We start from the raw sequence: 27,222 nt of genomic DNA, 5'->3' as shown, positions 1-27,222 counted from the left end.
CGGAGAATCGCGGGGGGGTGGGGGGGGGCCCCGCAAAACGGCGCGGCGCGATTCCCGCCCCCGCCGAATATCCGGTGCCGGAGAATTCGGCAACCGGCGGGGGCGGGATTCACGCCAGCCCGCGTCGATTCTCCGACCCGGCGGGGGGTCGGAGAATCTCGCCCCACATCTATGTCTGGAGATCTGGGTCATGTCAGCCAACACCGTTGCAACATTAATAACAAGACAAGAGCTAATGTTAAGGGAGTATACACAGCACAAAATCTGGAATGCAGTCCCAGGTAGTTAGTGTTTCCCTCAAGTTAGCTCCCTCTGGCAACTCCTGCAACCAAATAGCGTTTAAAGGTACAGGCCTTTGAATTTCCTCTGGATGCCAATCTGTGAGATTGAGAGGGAGGTTCAGATGATAGGCAAGTCTCTATCTCCTAAAATCATGCGTAGGCTACATAGCAAACATAAATAACCTTTTGGCTTGAAAGCTGGAATGAGAGGACTATGTGCCCCAGCATGAACAACAATCCACATTCCACAGCAAGTGTGTGCATGGCAGCTCTGACTGACTGATGTTGACATTGCTGCTCTACCAGAGACCAAACTAGCTGACATAGGCTCTATTGAGAGGCTAATTACACCTTCTATTGGCATGGAAAGGACACTGCAGACCACCATGAACATGGTGTAGGCTTCAAGGTGGCAGCCAATTGTGTCACCAGTAGCAACCTTAGAGCACTTCATCTCCCTGCAGCTATCATCCAATGGAAGTGCAGTCAATATATGCAGCTACGCACTAACTCTGTGTTCTAGCTGGTGGGCTGCGTGGTTGGCACGGCGCCAGTCGCGGCCTGCTCTACGCGTCCGGCCCACCGATTCTCCGGCCCGGATGGGCCGAGCGGGCGTAAGAAAAGGGCCGAGTCCCGCCGGCGCCGTTCTAACCTGCTCTGGGCCGGCGGGACCGCGACGTTTAAAGGTCAGGTGGCGGCCTTTGGGAGGTCCTCTTCATTCACCTGAGGGCGGAGCTGCGCTCCGAAAGCTAGTGATTCGAAACAAACCTGTTGGACTTTAACCTGGTGTTGTAAGACTTCTTACTGTGCCCACCCCAGTCAACGCCGGCATCTCCTCACATCATGGCTTCCATCTTTAGTGTCTGTGGCACAATATGGGACTAAGTGGACAGGGCAAAATCCTGAAAGCGGCAGTCCTCTCAAAGACTGAGCCATCAAGTTTGTTGGCACTCATCAAAGAGAGGAGGCTTTGTTGGCTTGGCCTTTTCTGCAGGCTGGAAGATTGTTGCATACCCCAGGACTTTGGTTAAGGTGAGGTAGCCGGAGCCAAATGTCTAGTAGGACACCCAAAGCTCCTCATTAAGGATGATTGCAAGCGTGACATGAAGGCCCTAGACATTGACTATCACATCTAGGAGTCACTAGCTGAAGAGAAAGGAAAATGGCAACATCTCCTGTGCATTGGCAGACCCACCACAATGCCCACTGGCTGCAGCACTTGGTAATGGGTGGCAATGCACAAATTAACAACCTATCAGCAATCACAATATGAAGACACCCCATCTGAAATGGATTGATTTCTGCATGTCTTTATTCTCTTGTAGATGGAATGATGCTGATGACTCCCTGTATGTCCACGGAACTACTAGTAGAAAGGTGATATAGTACTTGGATATTGCTCTACATGGTGCCAATTGATGTAAATGGAAAAGATCCAATAGAGAACCTGCCGTAATTCTTTACCTATTGAGAACTGCTGGCTTTATCCACGTCCTGTGGTAAAAGATTTTATTTTGGTCCTCCTTTCACTGTGGCCCCTTTATGTTTTCTTCACCTCTCTTGCACTGCTGTAGTGATGACCCTATTTCCTGGAACCATCTGACTAGTGGCGATCTTGCTGGAAGCCCAACATGAATACGTGCACATGACCTAACTCAGTAGACACTGCATTGCTGTCGTTTACCTCTCCTGCATTGATTGATGTGAATGAAATGCACTCTAGGAGACATTATCGATCAATTTACAAAATACATTTAAGCTACAAAACTGAATGCAAACATGTACCGGTCAGAATGGAAAATGAATGTTCAAATTGTGAACAATCAACTAACCTAAAAATGTAAGAACCTATAATTAGGAGTTGAGAGAAATTAAGAATTTGGAGATGGGGGCGGAATTCTCCCCAAACGGCGCGATGTCCGCCGACTGGTGCCCAAAACGGCGCCAATCAGACGGGCATCGCACCGCCCCAAAGGTGCGGAATGCTCCGCATCTTTGGGGGCCGAGCCCCAACATTGAGGGGCTAGGCCGACGCCGGAGGGATTTCCGCCCCGCCAGCTGGCGGAAACGGCCTTTGTTACCCCGCCGGCTGGCGCGGAAATGACATCCCCGGGCGGCACGGCACGGACCCCCCCCCCAACCTCCACCTCGGCACGGACCCCCCCCCCAACCTCACCCCGGCATGGACCCACCCCAACCTCCACCCCGGCACGGCACGGACCCCCCCCCAACCTCCACCCCGGCACGGCACGAACCCCCCCCAACCTCCACCCCGGCACGGACACCCCCCCCCCCAACCTCCACCCCGGCACGGACCCCCCATCCACCTCCCCAGCACGGACCCCCTCCCGGCACTCCCCCGGAGCCCAGCCTACTCTAACCCCCCCCCCTCCCCCCCCGCCGCACACACACACACACAACCCGAGACACACCTCTCCTCACGCATTCAGACTGCGGCCACGCTATTGCCTGCCCAGAGCCAACCCCCCAGGCCGTCACTCACCTCCACGCTGGTCGGCGTGAGCCTGGAGCACCGGGTCACGCCGATGAAAAGGAGGTTTAATTTACGTCGACGTGAACGGTCATCACGTCGACGGGACTTCGGCCCATCCGGAAGGGAGAATATCGGCAGGCCGAAAATCGGCTGCCTTGCGCAGACCCGTGACATTTTCCGTTGCAGCGGCGCCATTAACGCCCCGCCGACTTTTCTCCCTTCGGAGACTTCGGCAACCAGCGGGGGCGGGATTCACGGCGGCCAACGACCATTCTCCGACCCTCTGGGGGGTCGGAGAATGACGCCCCATGTGTCCAAAATAACGATATTTCTTCTGAACTTGACATTTAAAACCCAAATTGATCACAAAATAGATGTTATTCTCCCCCTCTCCTTAAAAGAGATGGTGACACTCTGTTCGGCTGCCCGAGTATACAATCTATTATTTTATGGACGCAATATCTCAGAAATAGATCAATAGTCAGTAACGTTAAAAGGTTCCCGTGGTATTTTGGAACACTTGAGAGCCCTGGTGTACATTGTCTGTTGCATGAAAACAATATACAATATCCATTCAATAGTTTTATTTACTCTTATTTACTGGCCTGTTTCACAATAATTCTGATAAGCTTGGTGTTTGAAACTTATGAATTTGGCCACATAAACTGACTGGGTATATATCCTGTTCAGCAACCTGTGAGAAATTGGCACAGAAGCCATTGGACTTCAATGTCTGTATCGCATTTACTGGTACATGGGACTTTACAATGGGAAGGAGGACAGAACACCATGTAAAAACCAGGCTCCATTTCCAACCTATTGAAACACAAATTTAATGTTCTAAATGTGGGAAAGAGGCCTTGTGGTGCATTGGATCATGGCCCTTTCCCAGAGGAAAAAACTGTTCGGACCAATATTCATATTTCCCCATTTTACTGTTTTTTTCATTCAGGGTGTGTTCAGGTCCCACTCCAGGACTTGATGGCCAAGGAAGGTATTGTTCATTATGTGGCCTCGCAGCTTAAGTATCAACCTGCAAACCCTGTCAACACAACACAATGACAGATGGTGACAGCGGGATAGTTTCCTGGTCAGCCAAGTGATTGAAAGAATATTGGAGCCTTGACCATTTCTACCTATAGCTCCAGGCAGCAACATGTATATAATAAGTGCCAGGCTGGCAAAGCCAAGGTGCCCAGGAGGCACCACGAGTGTCAGGGTGCCACCCTGCCCAGACAGCAAACACCTGGGGGCCTCCAATCCCCTAGAAGATCCCCATGAGTGCCGTTCCACCTGGCTCTTGTTTGGAGGGGGACCAACACTGGATGGTGCTTGCCCGATGTCTCCAAGGCGAGGGAGGTAGATTCTATGCCTTGGTTAAATCTCGGGAATGCATATTAGAGTGAGACTAGCTGTTTCACCCTGATATGCAAATTTGCCAGAAAGTGATCACGCCCACAATGGGAAGAGCGGGATTCACATTGCGACATCTCACGTTAGATCTCGCGAGGTGTGACGAGCCAGGTTGATCCAAGAACAGGGATTTCCCTGCACCTAACGGCTGCTCCGCGCTGCTTTCTGTGCGCAACGTGGCCGGTACGTCGCGCCCATTGAATGAACTGAATCACACTTTGAAGAATGTGCATTGTTTTTTGGACAAATGACTGCTCCACCTCAATTCTATTGGTATGATTTGTAATTTACTTTAACCAATTAAAGAAGCTTTGAAGTGCCTACTCCATCTGGTTGGCATCCCACTTAAAGAGGCCTTAGTGCTAACGCTGATCTGACAATTAACAATTTTTTCATCAGGGCTGAACCAAGGCTCCATTTTGTGTGTAGATTGAAGACACACATCCTGGCAAGCACAAAACATTCTTAGTTAATATAACTGGACACATGGCTCAATATTTCACAGCCTATTTATATGTGAGACGAATAAACTGACATAGTTTATAAACTGACATATGCAGAACAAGGCAGCAGCGCGGTTCAATTCCCGTACCGGCCTCCCCGAACAGGCGCCGGAATGTGGTGACTAGGGGCTTTTCGCAGTAAGTTCATTGAAGCCTACTTGTGACAATAAGCGATTATTATTATCATGTTCAATTCTGGTCGCCACACTACCAGAAGGATGTGGAGGCTTTAGAGAGGGTGCAGAAGAGATTTACCAGGATGTTGCCTGGTATGGAGGGCATTAGCTATGACGAGAGGTTGAATAAACTTGGTTTGTTTTCACTGGAACAACGGAGGTTGAGGGGCGACCTGATAGAGGTCTACAAAATTATGAGGGGCATAGACAGAGTGGATAGTCAGAGACATTTTCCCAGGGTAGAGGGGTCAATTACTAGGGGGCATAGGTTTAAGGTGCGAGGGGCAAGGTTTAGACGAGATGTACGATGCAAGTTTTTTACACAGAGGGTAGTGGGTACCTGGAACTCGCTGCCGGAGGAGGTGGTGGAAGCAGGGACGATAGTGACGTTTAAGAGGCATCTTGACAAATACATGAATAGGATGGGAATAGAGGGATACGGACCCCGGAAGTGTAGAAGATTTTAGTTTAGACGGGCAGCATGGTCGGCACAGGCTTGGAGGGCCGAAGGGCCTGTTCCTGTGCTGTATTTTTCTTTGTTCTTTGTAAAGAGAAGTGTCCCCTTTCAAAGTGCAAAGCTTTGACTCAAATAGCAGGAGAGGAAAGTCACATTCCTGAAAAAAAAACACAATGTCAGGAACAAGCAACTGGAAAATTCAATTAGCACCACAGAGGAATTGATTGTTTAGCTTTTAATCAGTGTGGTTTTTCCACAGCTTGGAACATGAGCTTTGCCACAGTGTTATGGCGACCAGAAGTAAACTGTCTCAGAATAGGAAATCACACTGCACGTATAGGCCAATGTGCTGACTGGCCTGTGAGGTCCCCTTTTGCCCATTGTTTTCAGTCAGACAATGCAAATTGGGTGTGATTCAATGTACTTCCTTTTCAAAACATGGAGCATTATGTGCTATGATATCTTGCGCTGTTATATTTGCATATTTGTTTTCAAAGCCACTTTTCCCCAAATACTTAGATCCATCATTGCAGAAATAAGCAGGACCCAAATTCCTGTTGATATTAATTTTCACAAGAGCAGCAAATACCATCTGTCGGACCCCAATGAATCACTTGAGGTTGAGCCAGGCCACAAATAGACTGCTGTTGGATGAGATCTGCAGCTGCACAGCGAGCCCACGCAATGGGCTGGCTCTGGGATATATTAGTCATGCACATTTCCACTGAGGAGGGAGGGCTTGATGAATGATAGAGGCACAGAGCTGGAAAACAAGAACCGAACTGTGGCTTTGCTTATCGGACCAGAGGCAACAGTTGTTGGAAATAGAATCCTTTAAAGAATTTCTGCGTCCTGTCCAAAGAAAATACAGGAGTGGGATTTTCTAGTTTTCTCAGGCATTGCCCCAAAAAGCTGGGCCGGGTGCCAACTCAAAATGCTTGCAGTAATGCTTGGTGCTTTTCTGTGAAGGGGAAAATGAATACTTTGTTGCCCTTCAACTAAAAAGAGAGAATTAGCATTCTCCGACACTGTACAAAACACGGATCAAGATTGAATACTTCCAACTACTGTTAGAAAATTATTAGAAAAATATACTGGTGGGAAAATGCATGGAGCCAATGAGAACTGGAGATTAGCAAGCAATGGGCAGAAGGGCGTTTGTGTCTATGGACTGTGTCCCGCGCCGCCACAGTCAGGTGGGAGCCATTCCTCGGGCAGGGGGGACTTTGGCGGGGCTGGGGACACTTGTGGCGGGTGGTCCGGGGATGGTGAGCCTGGTCAAAGTGGGGCATTATTTGGCAGGCCGTATCTGCAGCTAGAGCCGGGGGCTCTACACTGCGTGCCTGCTATCCCCCACCAGATGGAAGATCAGTGCAGCTTTTGCACCGGTTTTAACCACTGTTCCCAAATGGAGAATCCAGCCCAGGGTCTCTATTGCTGAGAGTAACATTCAAATCTAGACCCTTTTTAGTCAAAAAAGAAGTTTTAATTAATTGACTTTCAACTCTACAAGGTGTTGTGGCTGGATTTGAGCCCCATATCCCCAAAGCGTTAGCCTGGACCTCTAGTCCAGTAATATTGCCGCTACACAACAATCTCACCTGACTTGTACCTGCCTGAATTTCTCCACCCCAGGATGTGTAGGAAGCATGGTTTCACAGCATTGAGCTGTTTTTGTTTTTAAGGCCTTTTCCACGCTTTTACCATAATTAGCATTGATAAGTTAATAGTTACAAATGCTTTAAATAACTAAAGTTTCCGACCCAGTGCCAGGAAAGCTATTGGTGTAAATATGGACTCATGAGAAAAGGTCTATCCCCATGTTCCCAGCTGAGGCTCAGTAACCAGGGCAGACTCTCAAAAGTGCTCACTTGCACTTAATTTACTCTTATAAAACTTGCTCTCGGGACATGGTGTGAATTGCTTGAGTTTTCTTTCCGAGTTTGAATTCAGTTGAAGGGGTGGGGGGTGGGAGGGGAAGAAATGGTACCAGGCAGGATCAACAGGAAGCTCAAGAGGGAATTGGAAATGGAGGCTTCAGGAATTGGGGGGTGTTTGAGAAACCAGTGTTTGAGAAACAGGGAAGGATGTTTTTTGGCTGAGAGGCAAATCTCAGGTAGATGCGTCTATATCAATAGGACCATCACTTTGGAGACACAAATTGGGATAACTTCATATAACAAACGAGTAACACTATTCGTTTGTCAGCATTCATATAGTAAGCTCTCTTTTGCTCCAAAAGGGATCTAAAATTATCTTGTAAACTGCGATACATCAGATTGGCTGCCCAAGGACTCAAGGTTGACAGCAGCCTTGGTCACCCTCCCTGGAGTTCAGTGTAAGATTCCATATGTGTTTGCCAAAAATAATCTGTGGGTTTCTCTGACCAACGGGAACTGAGGGGACTTGCTGCACTGTCGGAGATACATTATCCTGCAGATGAAATTTTAAATTAAGGTCCATCTGACCTCTCAGGTGAAAGTAAAACTTCAGATGACGCTATTTGAAGAAAAGCTGGTGAGTTCTCCCAATGTCCTGGCTGATATTTTTCCGTCAAGTAACATCAGTGAAGCAAATTATCTGGACATCGCCGTGTGTGGGAGCTTGCTGTGCCCAATCGTTTGCTGCGTTTGCCATATTATAACAGTGACCACTCTTCAAAAATGGTTAATTGGCCATGCTATATAATTGCAATCTTTCCTTTACTGTTTTTGTTTACAGAGCCTCCTAAATTGACTCACTGGACAAAATTTTCTGGCATCGTCCTAATGTTCTCCAAATGTTCCTGTTCTGCCCGTGACGATGCCGGCTGGTGTCGGGGCTATAAGTCCTGCCCAATGGGTTTCTCATTTTGGAAAAATGCATTTGTAATCTATAACTTTTATGTTTGATTTTAAAACTATTTGATTGTTGGGATCCTCGCAATCCTCTCCCCGCCAAACGTCCACACTCATGCAGTTTCCAGCAATGTATTGTAATGAGATGCAGAAACGATAGCTGACATTTTCCCCCATCAATAGGCCACGGGCGGGATTTTACGGCCATTCCCGCTGGCGGGATCTTCCTGTACCGCCGCTGGTTCCCTGGTGGGGAGAGTGCAAACAATGGGAACCCCCATTGACAACTGCGGGGCCAGAAGATCCTGCTGCGGCTATTGGCGGACCAACTCTATGACCACCAGACATGGTGCAAGGCGTGAAAAATCCCACCCCATGCATCTAGAGGATGGTTGTAGCACCCCCAGAGTTGATTAGTTAACCTAGAACAAGATGGGAATCAAATCTGGGATCGGGCTTTTGAAAGGGGTTTGCTTCCACTTCCAGTAAAATTGTGAGCAAATTCCCAATCTTTATGTTCCAGCAGGAGGTCACTGGATAGTCATCGGAAGTGGGAACTTTGGCTGACTTTCCTCTTCCTAAGTAGTGAAGCCAATTATAGTGCCACAATTGTCGCTGTGGTTCATGCCAGTTGTTACATGTTGTTTGAGGAATAATAGTGACCAGGACACCTGAAGAACTGCCTCGCTCTTCTTCAAAATAGAGTTGTGGGATCTTTCACATTCATTCGAGAGATACCGTCGTTTAACATCTCATTTGAAGGATGGCATCTCTAACAGTGCAATGCTCCTTCAGTATTGCACTGTGTCATGTGCTCAAGTGACAGGAGTGGGACTTGAAGAAGCACTGTTGCAGAAAAGTGAAAAGGCATAAGATTTAGCTTTTCGGTGATCGAAGACGCAAGTTGCACCATCGGTCCTGTCAACTGGCTCCCATTACTTTGCCCAGTTCACACACATGCAAGGAAACCAAACTATAATGCCAAATTTTAAGGTAGAACATTGAACCGTACAAGACCGGTGGGAAATAAGACACGAGTAAGCCAGGATTAGCCATGATCTTATTAAGTCGTGGAGCAGGCTTGAGGGGCTGAATGGCCTTCTGCTCCTGGGTCATATGTTTCGGAAGTTGCCAATCTGCAATCAGTGATTCCCTGTGGATAAAATCTGCAGCAGGTAGAGATCGCACAACAAGCAGGTTACAGTTATAAAGAGGCTTTCTTTGTCAAGAATGTGCATCGGTGTAATAGAAAAAGACCGGGCTCCACCCTACATTGCAGCTAGAACTCAGAGGTCAAATTGCAGCTGAAACCTGGTACATGTTTACATAATTTGCCATGACCTATTATGTTTGGATCTGTGTACAGGATGAGTGAGAATGATACATTGGGATTTAAAATGTGAATCAGTGTTATGTCTGAATCATGCAGGCAGCATTTTTATCTGGACTAGTCTGTACCAGTTCACAACGCCCGGACTCATGTCTATTTGAAAAATGCATTAATTTGATCTACGATACAAAGGAGGCTCAACAAGGCCAAAAAAACACTTAAAGGGGTGTGTGCAGGTGGGGTTGGTTCCTGGAACATTCAGCTCCATAAACTCTGATAAAATGAACCAAGTTATGAATGTTGGAAATGTGAAAGATAAGCAAGAATGCTGCAAGTACACAGCAGGTCTATCAGCATCCGGAGGGACAAGACTGGCTGTGGTTCCAAGGCCAGAGGCTTTGTCAAAACTAGACTAAAACCCAAATCCTTTCTATTGGACTGAACAAAACAAAGAGGGGAGGAGAGAACAACGGACAAAAGTCAGGATTCCGAAATGCTAATTGCTTTCACATTAAGGCAACTGATGGGTTTAATAGTTGGCAAACAAGATTTTAAAAAAAACATACACACAAAATCTGAGAATACTCAGCTGGTCAGGCAACATTTGTAGAGAAAGAAACATGAGCTCGATTCAACCAAATGGGAACAAAGTCCCATAGCGAGCGAACTTAGTTGCGTGTTTCTGGCTCTCACTGTGGGCCCCAATGGGGAATGCGCGGCTGAGGCTGCACATAGCCCCGCTTTGTACAATGAGGAGCTCCGCTCACCAGAACTTCCCAGTGTAAATGGCGTCCCAATTTCCGAGGCCCCTGAAGCGATCCCTAACCTCCCACCCCCATGCACAATGGGAGGGTCCTCGGCCGCCCCTAACACCATGCAGGGCACCCCCAATTTGATCACACACAAAAAATGCCAGCTTGGCAAAGCCAATGTGGTACTGCCCATACCAACTTGCAATGCCACCTGGGCACTTGTCAGAGCTGGTACCCAGATGGTACCAGCAGTGCCAAGCACCACCCTGCACAAAGGGCATGCAATTGGGGGCCTCCGACCCCTTGGGAGACCCCCAAGAGTGCCGTTCCGTCTGGCCCCCATTTGTGGAGACCAGAGCTGAACGGCGCTCGTCCGAGGCAAAGGGGACCAATCCCAATGGGTGGTGTATAAATAGAGCTGGACAGTGTGGTGTCGGCTAGAGAGGGAACCAGTAGTAAATTACTGGCCCTGTGAACATATTGTTGTAAATAAAGTTACTTTCTGTTTGATTCTCCAAACTCGTGCCGGATTCTTCGTGGCCCTCACAAGAGGAATGAAGGATGGCGCCTCCACACGAACCTGTTCCGATGTTTATCTTGAATGACAAGACATTCCAAAGGAGGTGGGGGTGCACTTACATTGACAGGGTATGACCCTGGTGAAAATGGGGCCCAATATGCAAGTTCTCTATTATTTCTTTATCAAATTCTGCAATCTTTGGTTGGAATCGGCTTAATTATGCTGATGGCAGGTAGAAGGACAGAAGCTTTGTTCACAGGAATTTTGAGCCAAAATGTTTTAGTAGCAGATATGGTTACTGTAAATGTACCATTCATTACCTCAAACTTTCACTCCCTCCAACCCCAACACACAGGTCAGGATTTTCTGGTTACACCCATGATGTTAAATCGTCAAGGGTGGGCTGGAAAATTTGGCAGACTAGCTAATGGTCCCTTGACTTTGGGTGGGAATTTCCGGACCTGCAGGGGCGGGCCCAGAAAATCCTAGCCACAGCGGCAGCAATGTGTACCGTCTACAAGATGTACTGCAGCCACTCACCTAGGCTTCTTCAGTATCTTCCAAACATACAAATTCTACCACCTAGAAAGACAACAACAGCAGACACATAGGAACACCACCACCAGCAAGTTCCTCTCCTAACCACACACCTGACTTGGAACTACATTGCCGTTCCTGTTGCTGGATCAAAATCCTGGAACTCCCTTCCAAAGAGCACTGTGGGCGTACCTGCAACAGATGGACTGCAGCAGTTCAAGAAGGCAGCTCACCATCTTCTGAAAGGCAATTTGGGATGAGCAATGAATGTCGGCCTCGCCAGTGATGCCCACATCTAAGGAATCACAAATGATGCCGTCATATCATGAATTGCGCCATTGCAACAATTTGCATTTATATAGCACCTTTAACATGATAAAGCACCCCAAAGCATATCGCAGGAGCATTAAGAAACAACATTTTGACACTGTGGAACATGGCATTTGACCAAAGCCTTGGTCAAGGAGGCAGGTTTTAAGGAGTGTTTCTCAGGGAAGAGAGAAGAAGAGGGATGGAGAGCTTTAGGGAGGGAATTCCAGAGCTTAGTAACTAAGCAGCTGGAGGCATAGCTGGAAAATGTAGAGCAATGAAAATCAGCGGTGTGCAAGATGCCAAATTTGGGAGAGTGCAGAGACCGTGGAGGCTTTCTGCTTACAATTCCGGTATTGTGTCCTGTGGATTGTTTTTACTGAGACTTTGACTGGTCTTAGCTTTCATTCTTAGTGTCTGATTTTGGAAGAGCGCTGATTGGTGTTCATGTGTAGCCTGCGCCTTTGGTATGTGAGATGTCACAAAGATGTCACAAAGGAAATTATAAAAACGACAAAGATAATTTATTAAGTGATTCAAAAAAATTAATAACAGCTCAGTATACTGCATGAAAGGCAATTTGATTTTCTGTTGTCTAAGAAGCACTGTGTAACTTGGCCTAACTACTTGTTAACTGAATATATGTAGGCAAAGATCAAAGAAGAATATTTGTGTATTCTTTCATGGTTTGCTGTCCCCAGGGATTATGGTCATGGTTTGGGTCTGAGGTGCTCACTGGTGGAGTAAGATTGAAAACCATCGTTCCAGTGTGGCGATTTGACAACCTCAAGATCGGCATTAAGAGCAGCCAGCAGAATGTCTCCACAAAACTGACCGCATGCCCATTTCTCCTGCCCTTAAGGCTGCCCATAACTTGGCACTGAGTGGCAAGAAGGTTGGTAACAATGGCTCTCTTGAAAGCATTAATAAGTGCTAGAGATTCTGCAACTGAGATCAAGGTGCATTTGTGAAAAAACCTCAGGGGCTGGATTCACTGGTCCTCTGGCCGCGTGTTTCTTAATGGCGCGCCACTCGCCGACGGTGTGACTTTATACTCGCACCATTTGTCAGTGGGATTCAAAGCCACTCCACATCGCTGGGAAACCCTGGGCCACTGCCAGTGGGGAAAGAGAATCGCAAAGGAGAATATCCCAGTAAGGCAGATGACAGAACCAGAATCAATGGGACCTGAGTCTGGTAAAAAGAAAGTCACTCAAAACTTTGGTGAGTTTTTCAGAACTGGGGTTAGCATGTTTTTCCAGAAACTTGCTGCTTGCAACTACAACGATAAAGAGCCTGAAATAATCTTGACATACTCACTGGTTCTAATTGCACTGACTATAGCAAAAAGCACTCACGCTAAGTCTGCTGAGCATGATATTTAAAATCAAAGTTTACTGACAAGTAACAGAGCAAATCCATTCATTGCTTTATATCCAAGCTGAAGACTACAGTTACTGTTCAGACCTGCTGCAAGAGCTAACCAGTCACAACACTTCCAGGCTCAAATTATGGAAATAAACTGAATCAGTTCCTGCAGTACATTCCTAGCTCTTCATAGCTCTTCCTTATATAGTATTTTCTAATAATGCTTTTATAATATTTCATCGTATTGAAACATCTCAATGTGAATGAATTGCTTTTGGGGCATAGCTACTGTTGTTATGTAGGTAAAAGCTTCAAACCTAATATCCATCAAGTGCCACTCCAAAGGCAGGGCTTTACAGGCCCTGCCCGTCACCAAGATCTTCAGTCCCACTGGAATTCAATTGACTTTTGGTTGTTCCACCACATTCCCTGCGGCGTAGGGGGCCTGAAGATTCTGGCCCAGGACATGAGCACAAATCGAGACTGACGCAGGAGGAAGGGATTGCTACCCTACCAGAGGTTCTGGGCGCGATCGAATGGCCACGCTATGCCTGAAAAGCAGCGCGGCGCAATGTGACTGCTAAATGATGGGAGACCGCGCTCTTGGGATTTACTTGGCTCGCAACACCTCGAGAGATCTAACGTGAGTCGTTGCGATGTGAAACCCATTGTGGGGATTTTGACAAATCTGCATATTAGAGCAAGACGGCTAGCCTCATTCTAATATGCAGTTTCCCGAGTCACTCGAGGTGTTGGGATCTATCCCTTTTGCTTCAGAAACCTTGGGCGAGCACTGTTCAGCACTGGTCCCCACAAATGGGCACCAGACGGAATGGCACTCAGGGGAGCCTCCGATCCCAGGGCATTGTAGTGCTGGTACATGCCCTTTGGGAAGGATGGTACCCTAGCACTGCTGGTGCCAGCTGTGCACCTTGGCACTGCCAGCCTGGCACCCTGGCAGTGCAACTTGGGTGCAGCCTCACACTGCCCAGGTGGCACTGCCAGCTGAAAGGAGCACTGTCAGGTTGGCAGTGCTGCAATTTCCATGCAGTGGTGATCGGGCCAGGATGACCTATGCGGGTGTTGGGATGGGAATACCCCCTCACAGTGAATTGGGGCTTAGGGAGCACGTCAATGGTGTCACGATCTCTCACTACACTGAGGGGTTCTGGCAAGCGGACCTCCTCAGTGCACAAAACAGGGCTAGGTGCAGCCTCGGCCGCGCATTACCCGCTGAGAAAACCTATCTTTCCCGAGTGACGTTAGATCGCATTGTGTTTCTCGGTGCTGCGAGAGCCAGGAAACATGCGACTAAAGATGCTCACTATGGGACTTTGTTCCCATTTAGTTAAATCGCACTCTCTATCTTTCAGATGAAACAATAAATCAATCCCTGTCCGTCATACCAGGTGGATGCAAAACATTCCATGGCACTATTTTGAAGATGAGTAGGGGGGATAACTCTAGTGTCTTGGCCAATATTTATCCATCAATCAACATCAAACAAGCAGCTTATTTGGCCTTTATCACATTGCTCTTTCTGGAATCTTGCTTTGCGCAAATTGGCTACTCTATTTTCTACATCACAACAGTAATTGCACTTCAAAAGCGCTTTATTGACTGTAAAATATATGTAATATCCAATGGTTAAGAAGGACACCTTTTTTTTCAGGAGACACTCCTAAAGGCTTTGTCTCAGTCGTGGGTCATGGACAGAATATTTATCTCCAGCCTCAGCAAATTTAGACATTCCATGACAATTTGGGGTGTGTTGTGTATGTGTTGTGTGTGGTGTGTGTATTGTGTGTTGTGTGTGTGTATGTGTTGTGTGCTGTGTGGGTGTGTGTGTGGTATGTATGTGTGTGTGTGGTGTGTATGTGTTGTGTGTGTGTGTGGTGTGTGTGTGGGGGGTATGTATGTGTGTGTGGTGTGTGTGCAAAGTATGTGTGTGGCGTGTGCATGGTATGTGTGCGGTGTGTGCATTGTATGTGTGTGTGTGGTGTGCCCATTGTGTGTGTGTGTGTCTGCGTGTGTGTGAAAATTCAACTCACACAAACAATCCACAATCATACCTACACCAACACAAACACACACATATAATCTAACACAGATATCAATATTTCCAAAAAGAAAAAGCTTACTGTTAATTAGAGGTTTCTAATTCTCTTGTAATTCAGTTTCTCAAGTTAGCATTTAGACATTATGTTTTGCTAAAAAATGCATGGAAACTAAACTGAAGAACTTGGTAACTTAATAGTCTCTGGATAATAACATAAAGCAGTTAATTGTTGCAGATGCGCATGGACATGCTCTGAGAGCATCAGGTTCAGACAACTCCTGCATGAAGCAGACAAGCCAACTCCCCTGAAGTAAATCCAATATCAAGTAACATTATTTCATTATAAACTAACTATTGGCAAGAACATCACATTTGTATATAACGGTTGTGGGAGATGAAAGAATTCAACAAAGCGAGACAAAAGGGAGTCTGTTCAGTTTGGTATGAAGTAAAAAGTGGGCTTATCAATCAATACATTCCTCCCACAAGCACTGAGCAATCAAATGTACCGTGGTTTCATCCAACTTGTAAATGGATTTACACTTGAATTGGCAATAGATTCATCAAATATGTTTATGAGAATACATTTGAATGGGAAAAGAAAAGTTAAAGCACATTTGTAATCATGAAGGTTGTGGTAAAAATCAGCCTTGCACTGCCAAATCTTATTACAGATTAATTTAAGTACATTGGGGAAACGTTTGATTGAAAACTCAGTCTTTGTTGGGTTCCTGTATGGGATGCAGTGGGAGGTATTTTCAGTATTAAAGGCATTTAGAGGTGTGATTCAACTTTGGCAAGAGGTAATTGAGTTGGCCATCTTTTATACTCCAACCGAAATACTAATTTCCTTTCCAGTAACTCCAATGGGGAAAGAGGATGGGTGTCGGTGTACAGAGGACGGCATATCCCCTGCCATCCAGTCTGCACCTCAGCCAAAGCTAAATCTCACTCCCACAGGCTTGCAGGTGTGCATTGGCACTTATTTCGCACTTTCCCCTCATAATAGCGACGGCACTTCAAAAGTACTTAAGTGACTGCAAAAACTCTTGGAACGTTGTGAGTTTATGAAATTATGAATACAGTTGCTTTTATTTTATTTTACAGGAGGAAATGAGAACCCTGCAATCTGACCACTGGATTCTCACAAATTCTTTCATGACAGGAAGAAGGTTGAGGGGCGACCTGACAGAGGTCTACAAAATTATGAGGGGAATAGACAGAGTGGATAATCAGAGACTTTTTCCCAGGGTAGAGGGGTCAATTACTAGGGGGCTTAGGCTTAACGTGCGAGGGGCAAGGTTTGGAGGAAATGTACAAAGTAAGTTTTTTACGCAGAGGGTAGTGGGTGCCTGGAACTCGCTGCCGGAGGAGGTGGTGGAAGCAGGGACGGTAGTGAAATGAAATGACATGAAAATCGCTTATTGTCACGAGTAGGCTTCAATGAAGTTACTGTGAAAAGCCCCTAGTCGCCACATTCCGGCGCCTGTTCGGGGAGGCTGGTACGGGAATCGAACCGTGCTGCTGGCCTGCCTTGGTCTGCTTTAAAAGCCAGCGATTTAGCCCAGTGTGCTAAACCAGTGTGTCGTAACTCTAGAGTAGTCCAGGTAGAGGCAGTGAAAAAGAAAATCACTGCTTTAAACCACCCGTGCAATATACCTGTTGGCTCAGGCAGAGGAAGCAGCAACTGTCAATTCCAGGAAAGAGAAAACCAGTCAGCTGGGTTTAAGCTCTCTCGGTTCTTTGATCTGCAAGCCTTTCATTCATATCTCTGTGAAATTGCTTTAACTATGCTATGATTGACAGCTTCAACACACACCCAGCTGTTTGGATTGTTTAGTTCATCTCCCTTCATGCCTGAGTGACTTTCAAGTAGTCGGGTGTGAAACTAACCAGTTAAATGCTTTAAATGCTCTCCTTTCTTCTTTTTCTCTGTAGAAAGCACTTAACAGTGTCTGATGTGGTCCATTCATTGTCAGTCATAGCTAGATGTTCTCAACATTGTGGTTAGTATCACAGCTGGATACTTGAAAGCTTGAGCTCTGTCACAGCCCTATTCACCTATTCTGCCCCACCTCCTCCACCCACCTCTCTAACTATTTAATTCATTTCAATTTCTTCCTCTCTTCAGTTCTGAGAAGGAAAATTGTGAGCTTGGCAGTGCCTCATTTTCTTTCCAATAACACAATCAGTGTAATATCAAGCCCTGTGATCTCCAGATTAGTCCCACTCCGTAAGGAGAATAGGTCCTGTTGTCTTAATGTTAGTATTGATTATTTACCTTTCTTTGTGAATTTTGTACGAATTAAGGTGAGGGATGCTTGTGGTAGAGCTTGGAACATTTTCGATTTTGTGCATTCGATGTTCGCATCAAGCACTCCCCGGGGTGGGTGAAAGTACAACTTGATCCAGAGATCAATCTAATCTGGCTCAACAATGTGCCTCATCTAACTTTAGAAAAGCATCCTATTTTCTATTTGCCACACCAGCTAATCCGTGGCCTCAAAATATGCATGTAAGTCCCACTTGAATATTTTCAAACTTTCCTTTCAAAGCAGAATTCTAAAGCGATGGGTGGTAAACACACCCGCGAATTAAACCGGGAGAAATTAGGCACAGGTTTGCAAAGTTCATAGCTTGGGGACACCCCACATCCATTGGTGAGGCTGCTGAATTTTACCAAATGATAACCACATATTTTATCAGTGAAGGTTGTCCAGGTTGGACCACCTAACCCTTTCAAGCATCGGATTTTAATGGTGTCTGGGGCCAAGTGCGAAGACTTCCAGATCCAGTGGCAAGTTGACACCTAAAATCGCAACAGTGGGTCAGTTTGGTTGGTCAATCATCGACAGCAACCCGTAGTCTGTGAACGTGTCTGAATCCGGTGATCAGCTCGGGTGCATATTAGGGCCAGGGTTCTCCGACGTCGTTCGTGCAGCCCCGCTGCGAGGAAGAATGGTGAATTTGGCATCCCAGTCAAAGCTCCATTCACTTTCAGGGGGATGGGAAGATCCCAGCAGCACGGGAGGTCGGAGAATCCCGACCCTGGTTCCAATCTTCCAGCAGAGGATATGACCGCTGCTAGTTCAGCGCATAAATGCTTAAGCATACACAGTGCTGCTCCAAGGTATGGAGCACCTCACTCGTGGTAGAGAAAACACACCCAGTGCAAATTAAGGCAGTGATATGCGGTACGCTTCAGTAATCGTGTTGGCAAAAACATAAGAAATAAGATTAGGGGTAGGTCATTCAGCCCCACGGGTCTGCTCAGTCATTCAAGAAGATAATCTCCAACCTCAACTTCACATTTTGTTTTATACATTTAGAATACCAATTAATTTTTACCAATTGAGGGGCAATTTAACGTGGCCAATCCACCTAACCTGCACATCTTTGGGTTGTAGGGGTGAGACCCACGCAAACACGAGGAGAATGTGAAAACTCCACACGGACAGTGGCCCGTGGCCTGGATCGAACCCAGGTTCTCAGTGCCATAGGCAGCAGTGCTAACCACTGTGCCACCGTGCCACCCACCAACTCACCACCCACCCACCCTATCCCCATATCTTTTGATCCTCTCAGTGCCCAACATTAGGTATATGAGCACTTCACTATTTTAACTTAGTCAATTAATGTAGAAAACACCCTGGAAAGGTGACATGTGTGGATTCTCCGGTCACGCAGCCGTGCCTTTCTCGCTGGCTCGTCGTTCGCTGGGGACGGGATTCTCTACTCTTACCGCCTGTCAATGGGATTTCCCATTGAAGCCAGCCCCACGCCACCGGGAAACCCGTGGGCAGGAGTGCGTAGCTGGTGGGGACAGTGAATCCCAACGGCCAGAGAATTCTGGCCATTGTCTGTCTCTGCCACTAACTTGGGGTGGAATGTATAATACAATGAATAAGTTCAATTTAGGAATTGATCACTGAATGCCTTCAGTCAGATGACCTTTCAGGGAGCAGTCTTGGAATTTTTTTGAAGGTGGGAGTCTGGCACAGGTCCTTGTTTTGATAGTTGGCTCCAGCCGCTGCTCATAGTTCCGAATGCAGCACATTCTTTTCTCAGGCGCATTATATTGATCCCTTGTGTCGATTGTCACGGAGGGGAACAGAACTTTTTCTCATCCGAAGAAATCTGAAGATAACTTATGCATCAGGTGCAAAAATAAACAATCAAAATAATTTCACTTTCAGACTAATCTTTTTCAAGCCAAGCATGTTTTCAACTGTGCCGAGCATACCAACGGTTTTATGGCATTGTACACCCCACAGTCATTAACAGCCTCGTAAGAAGACAGAGCCATAAGTAAAATGGGGACCGGCTGTGCATAAGTTTTCAGAAAGAAATCCAACATATGTTTTCCATGGATTTCCGACAAAGTTCCAGTATCTCCTTTGAACTGATTCAGCTCTGAAGACACTTGAAAGGTATTAGGTCAAAAGCAAAGATAATCAAGGTTGATTTTATTATAAGAGTAATACTGAGCATTTTATTTTTCTCAAATGCGTTCTTATAAAATTATGCACTGGTTCATGTTTTTTTCTCATATTTCTAAGTGGTTTGGATATATACCAAACAAAGCACGTACAGTTTGCTTATTGACTTTGGCAGAATAAGCTGAAAGTTTCTCTGCTCTCTGACAGTACAGGACTTCACCAGGCTTGAATACAGTTTGAGGACAATGCGCACAATTAAATAGGAGACAGTGGATTAGTGGTAATATTGCTGTACTATTAATCCAGAAGCTCAGGTAGAAGTCTCTGCGTGCATAGGTTCAAATTGCATTGGCAGCACGGTAACACAGTGGCTGGCACTCTGGCTTCACAGCACCAGGGTCCAGGTTCGATTCCCCGCTGGGTCACTATCTGTGCGGAGTCTGAACGTTCTCCCCGTGTCTGTGTGGGTTTCCTCTGGGTGCTCCGGTTTCCTCCCACAGTCCAAAGACGTGCAAGTTAGGTGGATTGGCCATGCTAAATTGCCCTTAGTTTCCAAAAAAGGTTAGGAGGGGTTATTGGGTTACGGGGATGGGGTGGAAGTGAGGGCTTAAGTGGGTCGGTGCAGACTCGATGGGCCGAATGGCCTCCTTCTGCATTGTATGTTCTATGTTCTAAACCCCTACTTGACAACTGGCAGAATTTGAATTATAATAAACCTGGAGCATAATGTAATGGTGACCATATGGGATGGGATTTCCTGCCCCCCCTGCAGTGTGCTTCGCGATGGCGGAGGTGGCACACCATTGGGGTTTCTTGTTGTGTCCACCCCCCATCACCAGCAAGTCCACGGTGGCGTTCCACACCTGCGGGTCTGCAAGTTCCTGCTGCCGTGAACTGCCAGAGAAATCTGACCCATGAGACTATGGGTGGGGTTCTCCGCCCGAGCCCGCCTGGTGACCGGAGAATCCCACCCGGGGTCAATGGACCTTTCCATTGTCCGCGTCCCACCCGTGGCGATCTTACGGCAGGAGGGGCGGAAGAATCCAGCCCTATAATTGATTGTTGCAAAAACCCATCTGTTTGCCACTGCACTTTCGGCCGTCCTTGTCTGATCATCTGCATGTGATTCCAGACCAAATCCTTAGGCCTAGGCCAGCATTTATTGCCTGGCCATTGAGAGGACATTTAAGAGTTAACCACATTGCTGACAGTCTGGAATCACATGGTCAGATAAGGACAGCAGATCTCCTTCTCAAGAGGCATGAGTAAACCAGATGGGATTTTATGGCAATCAATTCATGATTGCCATTCGGCTTTTAATTCCAGGTTCAAATTCCACAACTTAACATGGTGGGATTTGAACTTGTGTCCCAGAGCAGTAGCCAAGACCTCTAGATTACTGATCTAGCAATAATACCACTACGTCACTGCTTGCATCCCATTAAAGAATACAAGAAATTGCACCGGAACAGGCCTAAATGGTCAATGACACTGTTTTAGCTTCCTCCCACATCTCAGCCTTCCAACATATCCTTCTATTCCTTTTGCCTCATGCATTTTTCCAGCTTCGCCTCTCAATGTGTGCTAATTTCCTCAGTCACTTCACATAGTAGTAAATTCCACATTTCATAGAATTTACAGTGCAGAAGGAGGCCATTCAGCCCATCGAGTCTGCACCGGATCTTGGAAAGAGCACCCTACCCAAGATCCACACCTCCACCCTATCCCCACAACCCAGTAACCCCACCCAACACTAAGGGCAATTTTGGACACTAAGGGCAATTTATCATGGCCAATCCACCTAACCTGCACATCTTTGGACTGTGGGAGGAAACCGGAGCACCCGGAGGAAACCCACGCGCACACGGGGAGGATGTGCAGACTCCGCACAGACAGTGACCCAAGCCGGAATCGAACCTGGGACCTTGGGGCTGTGAAGCAATTGTGCTATCCACAATGATACCATGCTGCCCTCTCACCATTCTCACCAATCTCTGAGTACCGAGCAGTGATGGGCAACTTAGGTTAGTGAGTGGGTCACATGAGTGACCCTCCTTCATCTCAGGGGGCTGCAAGATTGAAATAGGACTTGTTCACTAACCATGACCCCATGAGTAAGTTTAAATACATTTAATACACACCGAATATTTCATAACAGGTTACAGAAAATGCTTTATCATTTATAAATTAATCAAACTTTCAACTTCAAATGGTAAAAACAAAATAAATGGTTACACTTTGGAAGCAGAGAGAGTGCACACAGCTTTCACACTCAATGTTGTGAGCAATCAGCATGCACCTCTCTTCACTTGCACTTGCTTTACTTGCGTATCATTTCAGTCATACCCGTCGGAATAAAAAACTCCGCGGATGGAAATCAGCGGAATGTGGCAACCCTGCGCATGGGCAAGGTCAACAAAATGTCTGGTGGGCCGCGCTCAGAATCCAAATGGGCCGCATGTGTCCCCCAGGTCGCAGGTCTCCCACCACAGATATAGAGGTTTCTCCCAAATATCTTATTGGATTTATCAATGATGATCTTACACCTATGGACCACCATCTTCAACTGGAGCTGACTTTTATTTTTTTATTTTAATTTTTTTTATTTTTTATTACTTTATCAGAGTTACAAAGCCAGAGCTCAGGGACGCAGGCAAACCCCTAATCCAGCTCCTTGCCTGCTCCAAATCCAATTCAAATTGAATCCAATTCATGGTCCCCACAAGAGAGAGACACCAGATCCAGGCATTACACCTGACCTCACGCTCATCTTAGCCAAAAGGCCGAGAAGCGATGAGTGTTTATCATCCCATCCCTCTGTCTTTTCTGTACACATTTCCATACCCTTACTTTTTAAATGCCTATCCAGTTGCCTTTTAATGATATGCTAAAAGCCATCTGTAAAAACCTTCAGCGAATGAAGATCTTCTAATTTCCCCTTCTTGGTTCCCATGGTAATTTTAGCTCTATTCCTGCTATCAATCAGCAAAGGCAATCTTTCATGAGGATTTTATTCATCCACGTTTCATTTTCATTACAGCACTGACTACACTTCATTGGCCGCGAAGTTCTTTGAGATGTTGGTGGTCGTGCACGGGGCTATATAAATGCAAGTCTTTCACCCACTTTGTGTCCCCTCAAAACCTTTCGTCATTTTGAAAACCAGAAGCCTTAACCTTCTGAAGACAGCTTGAGGTTTGCAAGTCTGCCTTTATGTCTGAAAGCTTTCATTCGTGATATTGTTGTAGTGAATCTTCACCATGCCCATTCCACACCTCGGAGGTTATCCCTCCTACAATGGGAATCACATACAATACCGCAGCTCTGACCTAATTAACGTCCACACAAATTTAACAGTCTTTCCTTTCATACTCAATGCCCCAGTGAACAAAACCAAGAGTCCCACTTGCCTTTTAATGACCTTTATTTCCATTAATTTTAATTGTAAATCAGCAGCTGCCACAATAGTTAGAAGTGGATTTCCACCTGCTAAAACTGCCGCTCAAATGGATGCTTTAGGTGTTATGAGAATAAAATCAGAGAAACCATTTACTTTCATTGTTGCAGGATTCCCTATTACTCTAGTCATTTATGTTGCGTCCTGCCCAGGCCCTGCACTGTTGTCCAGTGGAGAGGGGAGGTGGGGGGTCGGGGGGGGGTCGGCTTGCTGCGTATCGTCAGGCGTCTGCCACAGACGTTTTGCATCATGCGAAAAGTTGGGAATGATACAGACAAACATTAGCCCCTTTAAAAAGCACCCCAGGAGCAAATCTTGCGAGAAAAACTGTGAAATTTTATTCATCAAGAATTCATTTGCATCAGCTATGCTTTCCATTCTGCATAGATTTATTGAAAGAATGTCACAAGAATGTCTGTAGCTAATAGTCCTCTGGCTGCAGTGCCAAAAACCAATACACTCACGCACGCACACACAGGAACAGTGTGATGGGTTGCTGTGACATCTTGGAGGAGATTCCCTCCGAGCACTGTGGTAGTGGTATTGCAAGTGAAATGGGACAATTTCCTGCTTAATTTCACTCAAATTAGCAGCGAACGAAAACCTGTGTTGGCAATAATGTCTCTGCTATGCAGCCACCAGCCGATATCATCCACCTAATAACTTGGCCACTGCTCAGTGCACTCATGCTGCCTTGATTTGAATTGTCTGATGCACAAGACTAAGATTTATTTTTGTACAAGGGGATTGGAGTCACAATATTGGCTACACACCAAAAGGCCACTGTGAAAATAGCTCTGGTAACTGTCATATCACAAAGGCCATTGATTAAGCTTCCTACATATGCAGTTAGATCTCACTGTAGCAAACAAGCAACCCCGCCCCAACTCCTGGGTGAAGTTTCATCGCCATCACTTTTGATAAATATCATGTTAGGTATCAAGTAAAATAAATCAGTTTCTTGCACCATATGGGTTCACTTGTACTTCAGGCATTTCAGCATGTACAGAACCACAACGATATTGAATTCCAACTGAGCTCTGAGCACTCCAATATTAACAGCGCGCACACTCACACATACACACACACACACACAGTTAACTCCAATGAAAGACTTACCTGGTAAATCATTACTTTGAAGTTATTCCGTTTCAGTAGCACGGCCTCATTTGCCTCGAGTTTCTTGATCTGCGCACCTTGCTTCTCCATGTTGTGCTTGATGGTCTTCACGTTGACACTGACTTTCCGAATCTTCTCCAGCATCTTGTCAACGCTGTTGCTGGTGGTCGCGTGCGACTTGGTCAGCTTGCTCAGCTCGCTCTGGATGTTGAACACGGCACTTTCCACCTCCAGGTGCCGGTTCTCCAGCTGCTGCTGGCTGGTTTGGATCTTGTCGACCATCCCCATCACTTTGTCCAGGAGAGTGAGCACCAGAACCCCGTTGAACTGGGTCTCCTGCTTCGGGGTTTCACCCTGCTCTTGTGGCTCAGGAACCTCGGGACTCTCCTGCTCTTCGATCTGCATGGAGTCTGCCATGGTTGGAAATGTCAAACTGGGATTAAAAATACCAACTGAACTCAGGCTTGCTGAGCTGGAATGTGAGCCAGTGAGTAGAGAGAGAGAGAGGAGAGCCTATGTGTGTGCTCTCACTCCAGTTACACAGCTGCTCAAGAAGCGTCAAAACAATTTGCAAGCTTAAAAGGACATGGGCTAACTCCACCTAGCTGTGCAGAACAAGACTGCTAAAGTGCTTGTCAGCCCCCTCCCTAAATTATTAGAATAGTTGGGAGGGAGTTGAAGACTTTCAATACAAGCACAGGCACATCTAATAAGGAATGCACATTACCAACATAAAAGTCCCAGATCTTAGACAGGAATGTACACAGAACTGGGCTCTGCTCTTTGTATTAGATACATTTTAGAATTCCTGACAGATAAATCCAGCTTTGAAACAGATTGCTGCGCAAACTAGCTGCTTATATGCACACAAACACAGAGACAGCTGTATTTCCATTGTCGAAAATCTACTTGGCTAAGCTGTTTCTGTTTGTAAAGAAGGCTGGATTTTAGTACAGGGTCCAAGTCACTGTTTAATCCAGCCACAGTTAAAATCCTACCCATAGCTTACAACAACCTTGAACCAATTTCCTCCAGAATGGGCATAACCTTATATTTAGCGTCTAGTAGTTATCTGCGTTTCTCTGCAGTTGGTAAAACTTCACATCTGGGTAACATTTTACAAATGAAGCAGATTGGAAATAGCTGGAAACACTTTTCCAAGATTGCTTTTGGTTGAAGTCAGTCAACAAAAGTAACCTCATACAAACCGGAGTTATGAACTAGAATGAGAGTTTATGAGGGGCCGCTTTGCGTAGTAAAGGGTTTGGACAGAATATGGATAAGGAGTAAAGAATAACAAGGGGAATGTTTTCTCCCTGTGATGTTTAGTAAGCTACAATGCTCACAACATGGTCCCTATTTTCTCGCACAAGCCAAGAGCCTCGCATTTAGTTTATTCATATTATTCTTCTAACTTTCTCCACTATTTCTCTTCCTTACCCTGTAGAGATTCACTCCCTCTGGTCTATGGTTCTGTCTTTTCTCGGGTAGTTTCTATTATGGAGTGATGTCAGGGAGTGTTTTTCAGCTATTTAATCAGAAGGATCAAGCCCATTCCTGTCCACGTTGGAGAGGAGATAGTGGGGGGAGGCAGATTGTGGCGATATCCCAAATAGATCTTATATTGCAAGTTAAATTCTTCGATAAATAATGAATAAAGTTCTGGGGTTAGTTTGCTTGCCGCCAATCCAGCTGGGGATTGGCAGTTGTGGTGCATCCATACGAGCAGATGAATTAGGGGTGGGATTAGGCCACTCGGCCCCTCGAGCCTGCTCCCCCATTTGATAAGATCATGGCTGATCTGATTGTGGCCTTGGCCCCACCATCCTGCCTGCCCCCCTTTTGACTCCCTTGTCAACCAAGAATTTAACTCTGACATAATAATGTTCAATGACCCTGCCTCCATTGCTCTCTGGGGTAGAGAATGCCGTAGGCCAACAACCCTCTGAGAGAAAAACTTTCTCCTCGCCTCCATCGTAAATGGGAGATCCTGTATGTTTAAATTCTATCCCCTTGTTCTAGTCTCTCGTACAAGCGGAAACACCCTAGCAGCATCCATTCTGTCCATTCCCCTCAGGACCTTAGATGTATCAGAGTGAGCAACACCTATCAAGGCCTCTCTGTGTCTGATTTTGGATATCCAGTTCATTCACATAGCCCATCCACACTCCCAGCACAGCCCTGATCTTTGACTTTCCATTGGAAAATGGGAATGGAAAGCAGAATGCGATTGTAAGTTTGAGAGGCCAGGTGCTACCATCTTGGCTGCTGGAGAACAAATAATGTCCGAGATGTTTGTCCGCTTACTTCCATTGGTTGCCTCATCACTTAGATCCTTTGGGGTGAGAGGCTTCAAGACACAAGGTTCACCACCAGCGTACTGGGCTGCACATGGATATGGCCACCAAATATCTGTGACGAGGCAAAATTGGAGCAAAGTTCTGGAAGTGGCGCTTTGTTACCATATCAAGGTTGCGCCTGTCCCTATTGCAGGAATGAGCCCTGTTCAGTCCCTGAGTGGGAGCTCAGATATCCCAGGGTGACATAAAGGGGTGAACAGCTAGTGAACAGTGGAAACCTGAGAATAGGGTGAGTAATGGTATCGCAGTCACTGTAGGTTTACTGAGTGATAACCATCCATTGAGCACTCTGATAAAATACCGTTAACTATCCACTGTCACCTCACATTATGTAGGGGTCAGTCAGCTTTGTGTTTGTTTTATAGCAACGGTGACCATCAGTATTAAGAATGTGCACGGTGGCCTCATAGCTCCAGGGGCCTGGGTTCAATTCTGGTCTTGTGTGACTGTGTGGAGTTTGCACTTTTCCCCCGTGTCTGCGTGGGTTTCCTCCGGGTGCTCCGGTTTCCTCCCACAGTCCAAAGACGTGCGGATTAGGTGGATTGGCCAGGCTAAGATTTCCCCTGAGTACCCAAAGGTTAGGTGGGGCTCTGGGGAAAGGGTGGGGGAGTGGGCCAAGGTAGGGCGTCCTTTTGGAGACTTGGTGCTGACTCGATGGGCTGATGGCTTCCTTCTGCATTGTGGGGATTCTACGATGACAATTAATCCCCTCTCAGCTATAAACCCAGCCCTGTTGATCATGTTATTTACATGAATACGTCAGACTCATGAAAGATATTTGTACTTCTTACCCTCAAAGTCTATGGAACTG

The 27,222-nt window shown here is 46.3% G+C and overlaps 1 protein-coding gene across 1 annotated transcript in view; it reads right to left on the bottom strand.

The window, feature by feature from the left end:
- The window catches only part of cavin1b (caveolae associated protein 1b), an 87,233-nt gene extending 62,552 nt beyond the window's left edge, over positions 1-24,681 (bottom strand). The window contains exon 1 of the mRNA XM_072487308.1: positions 24,052-24,681. Coding sequence (XP_072343409.1) covers positions 24,052-24,468 — 417 coding nt within the window. The 5' untranslated portion in view covers positions 24,469-24,681. The remainder of the gene's footprint in view (positions 1-24,051) is intronic.
- Positions 24,682-27,222: the final 2,541 nt, after the last annotated feature.

This window comes from Scyliorhinus torazame, chromosome 21 (assembly GCF_047496885.1).
Source record: "Scyliorhinus torazame isolate Kashiwa2021f chromosome 21, sScyTor2.1, whole genome shotgun sequence".
Taxonomy (NCBI): Eukaryota; Metazoa; Chordata; class Chondrichthyes; order Carcharhiniformes; family Scyliorhinidae; genus Scyliorhinus; species Scyliorhinus torazame.
Note: the sequence above shows the minus strand (reverse complement) of the source record. Positions and strands in the feature narration are given on the sequence as shown.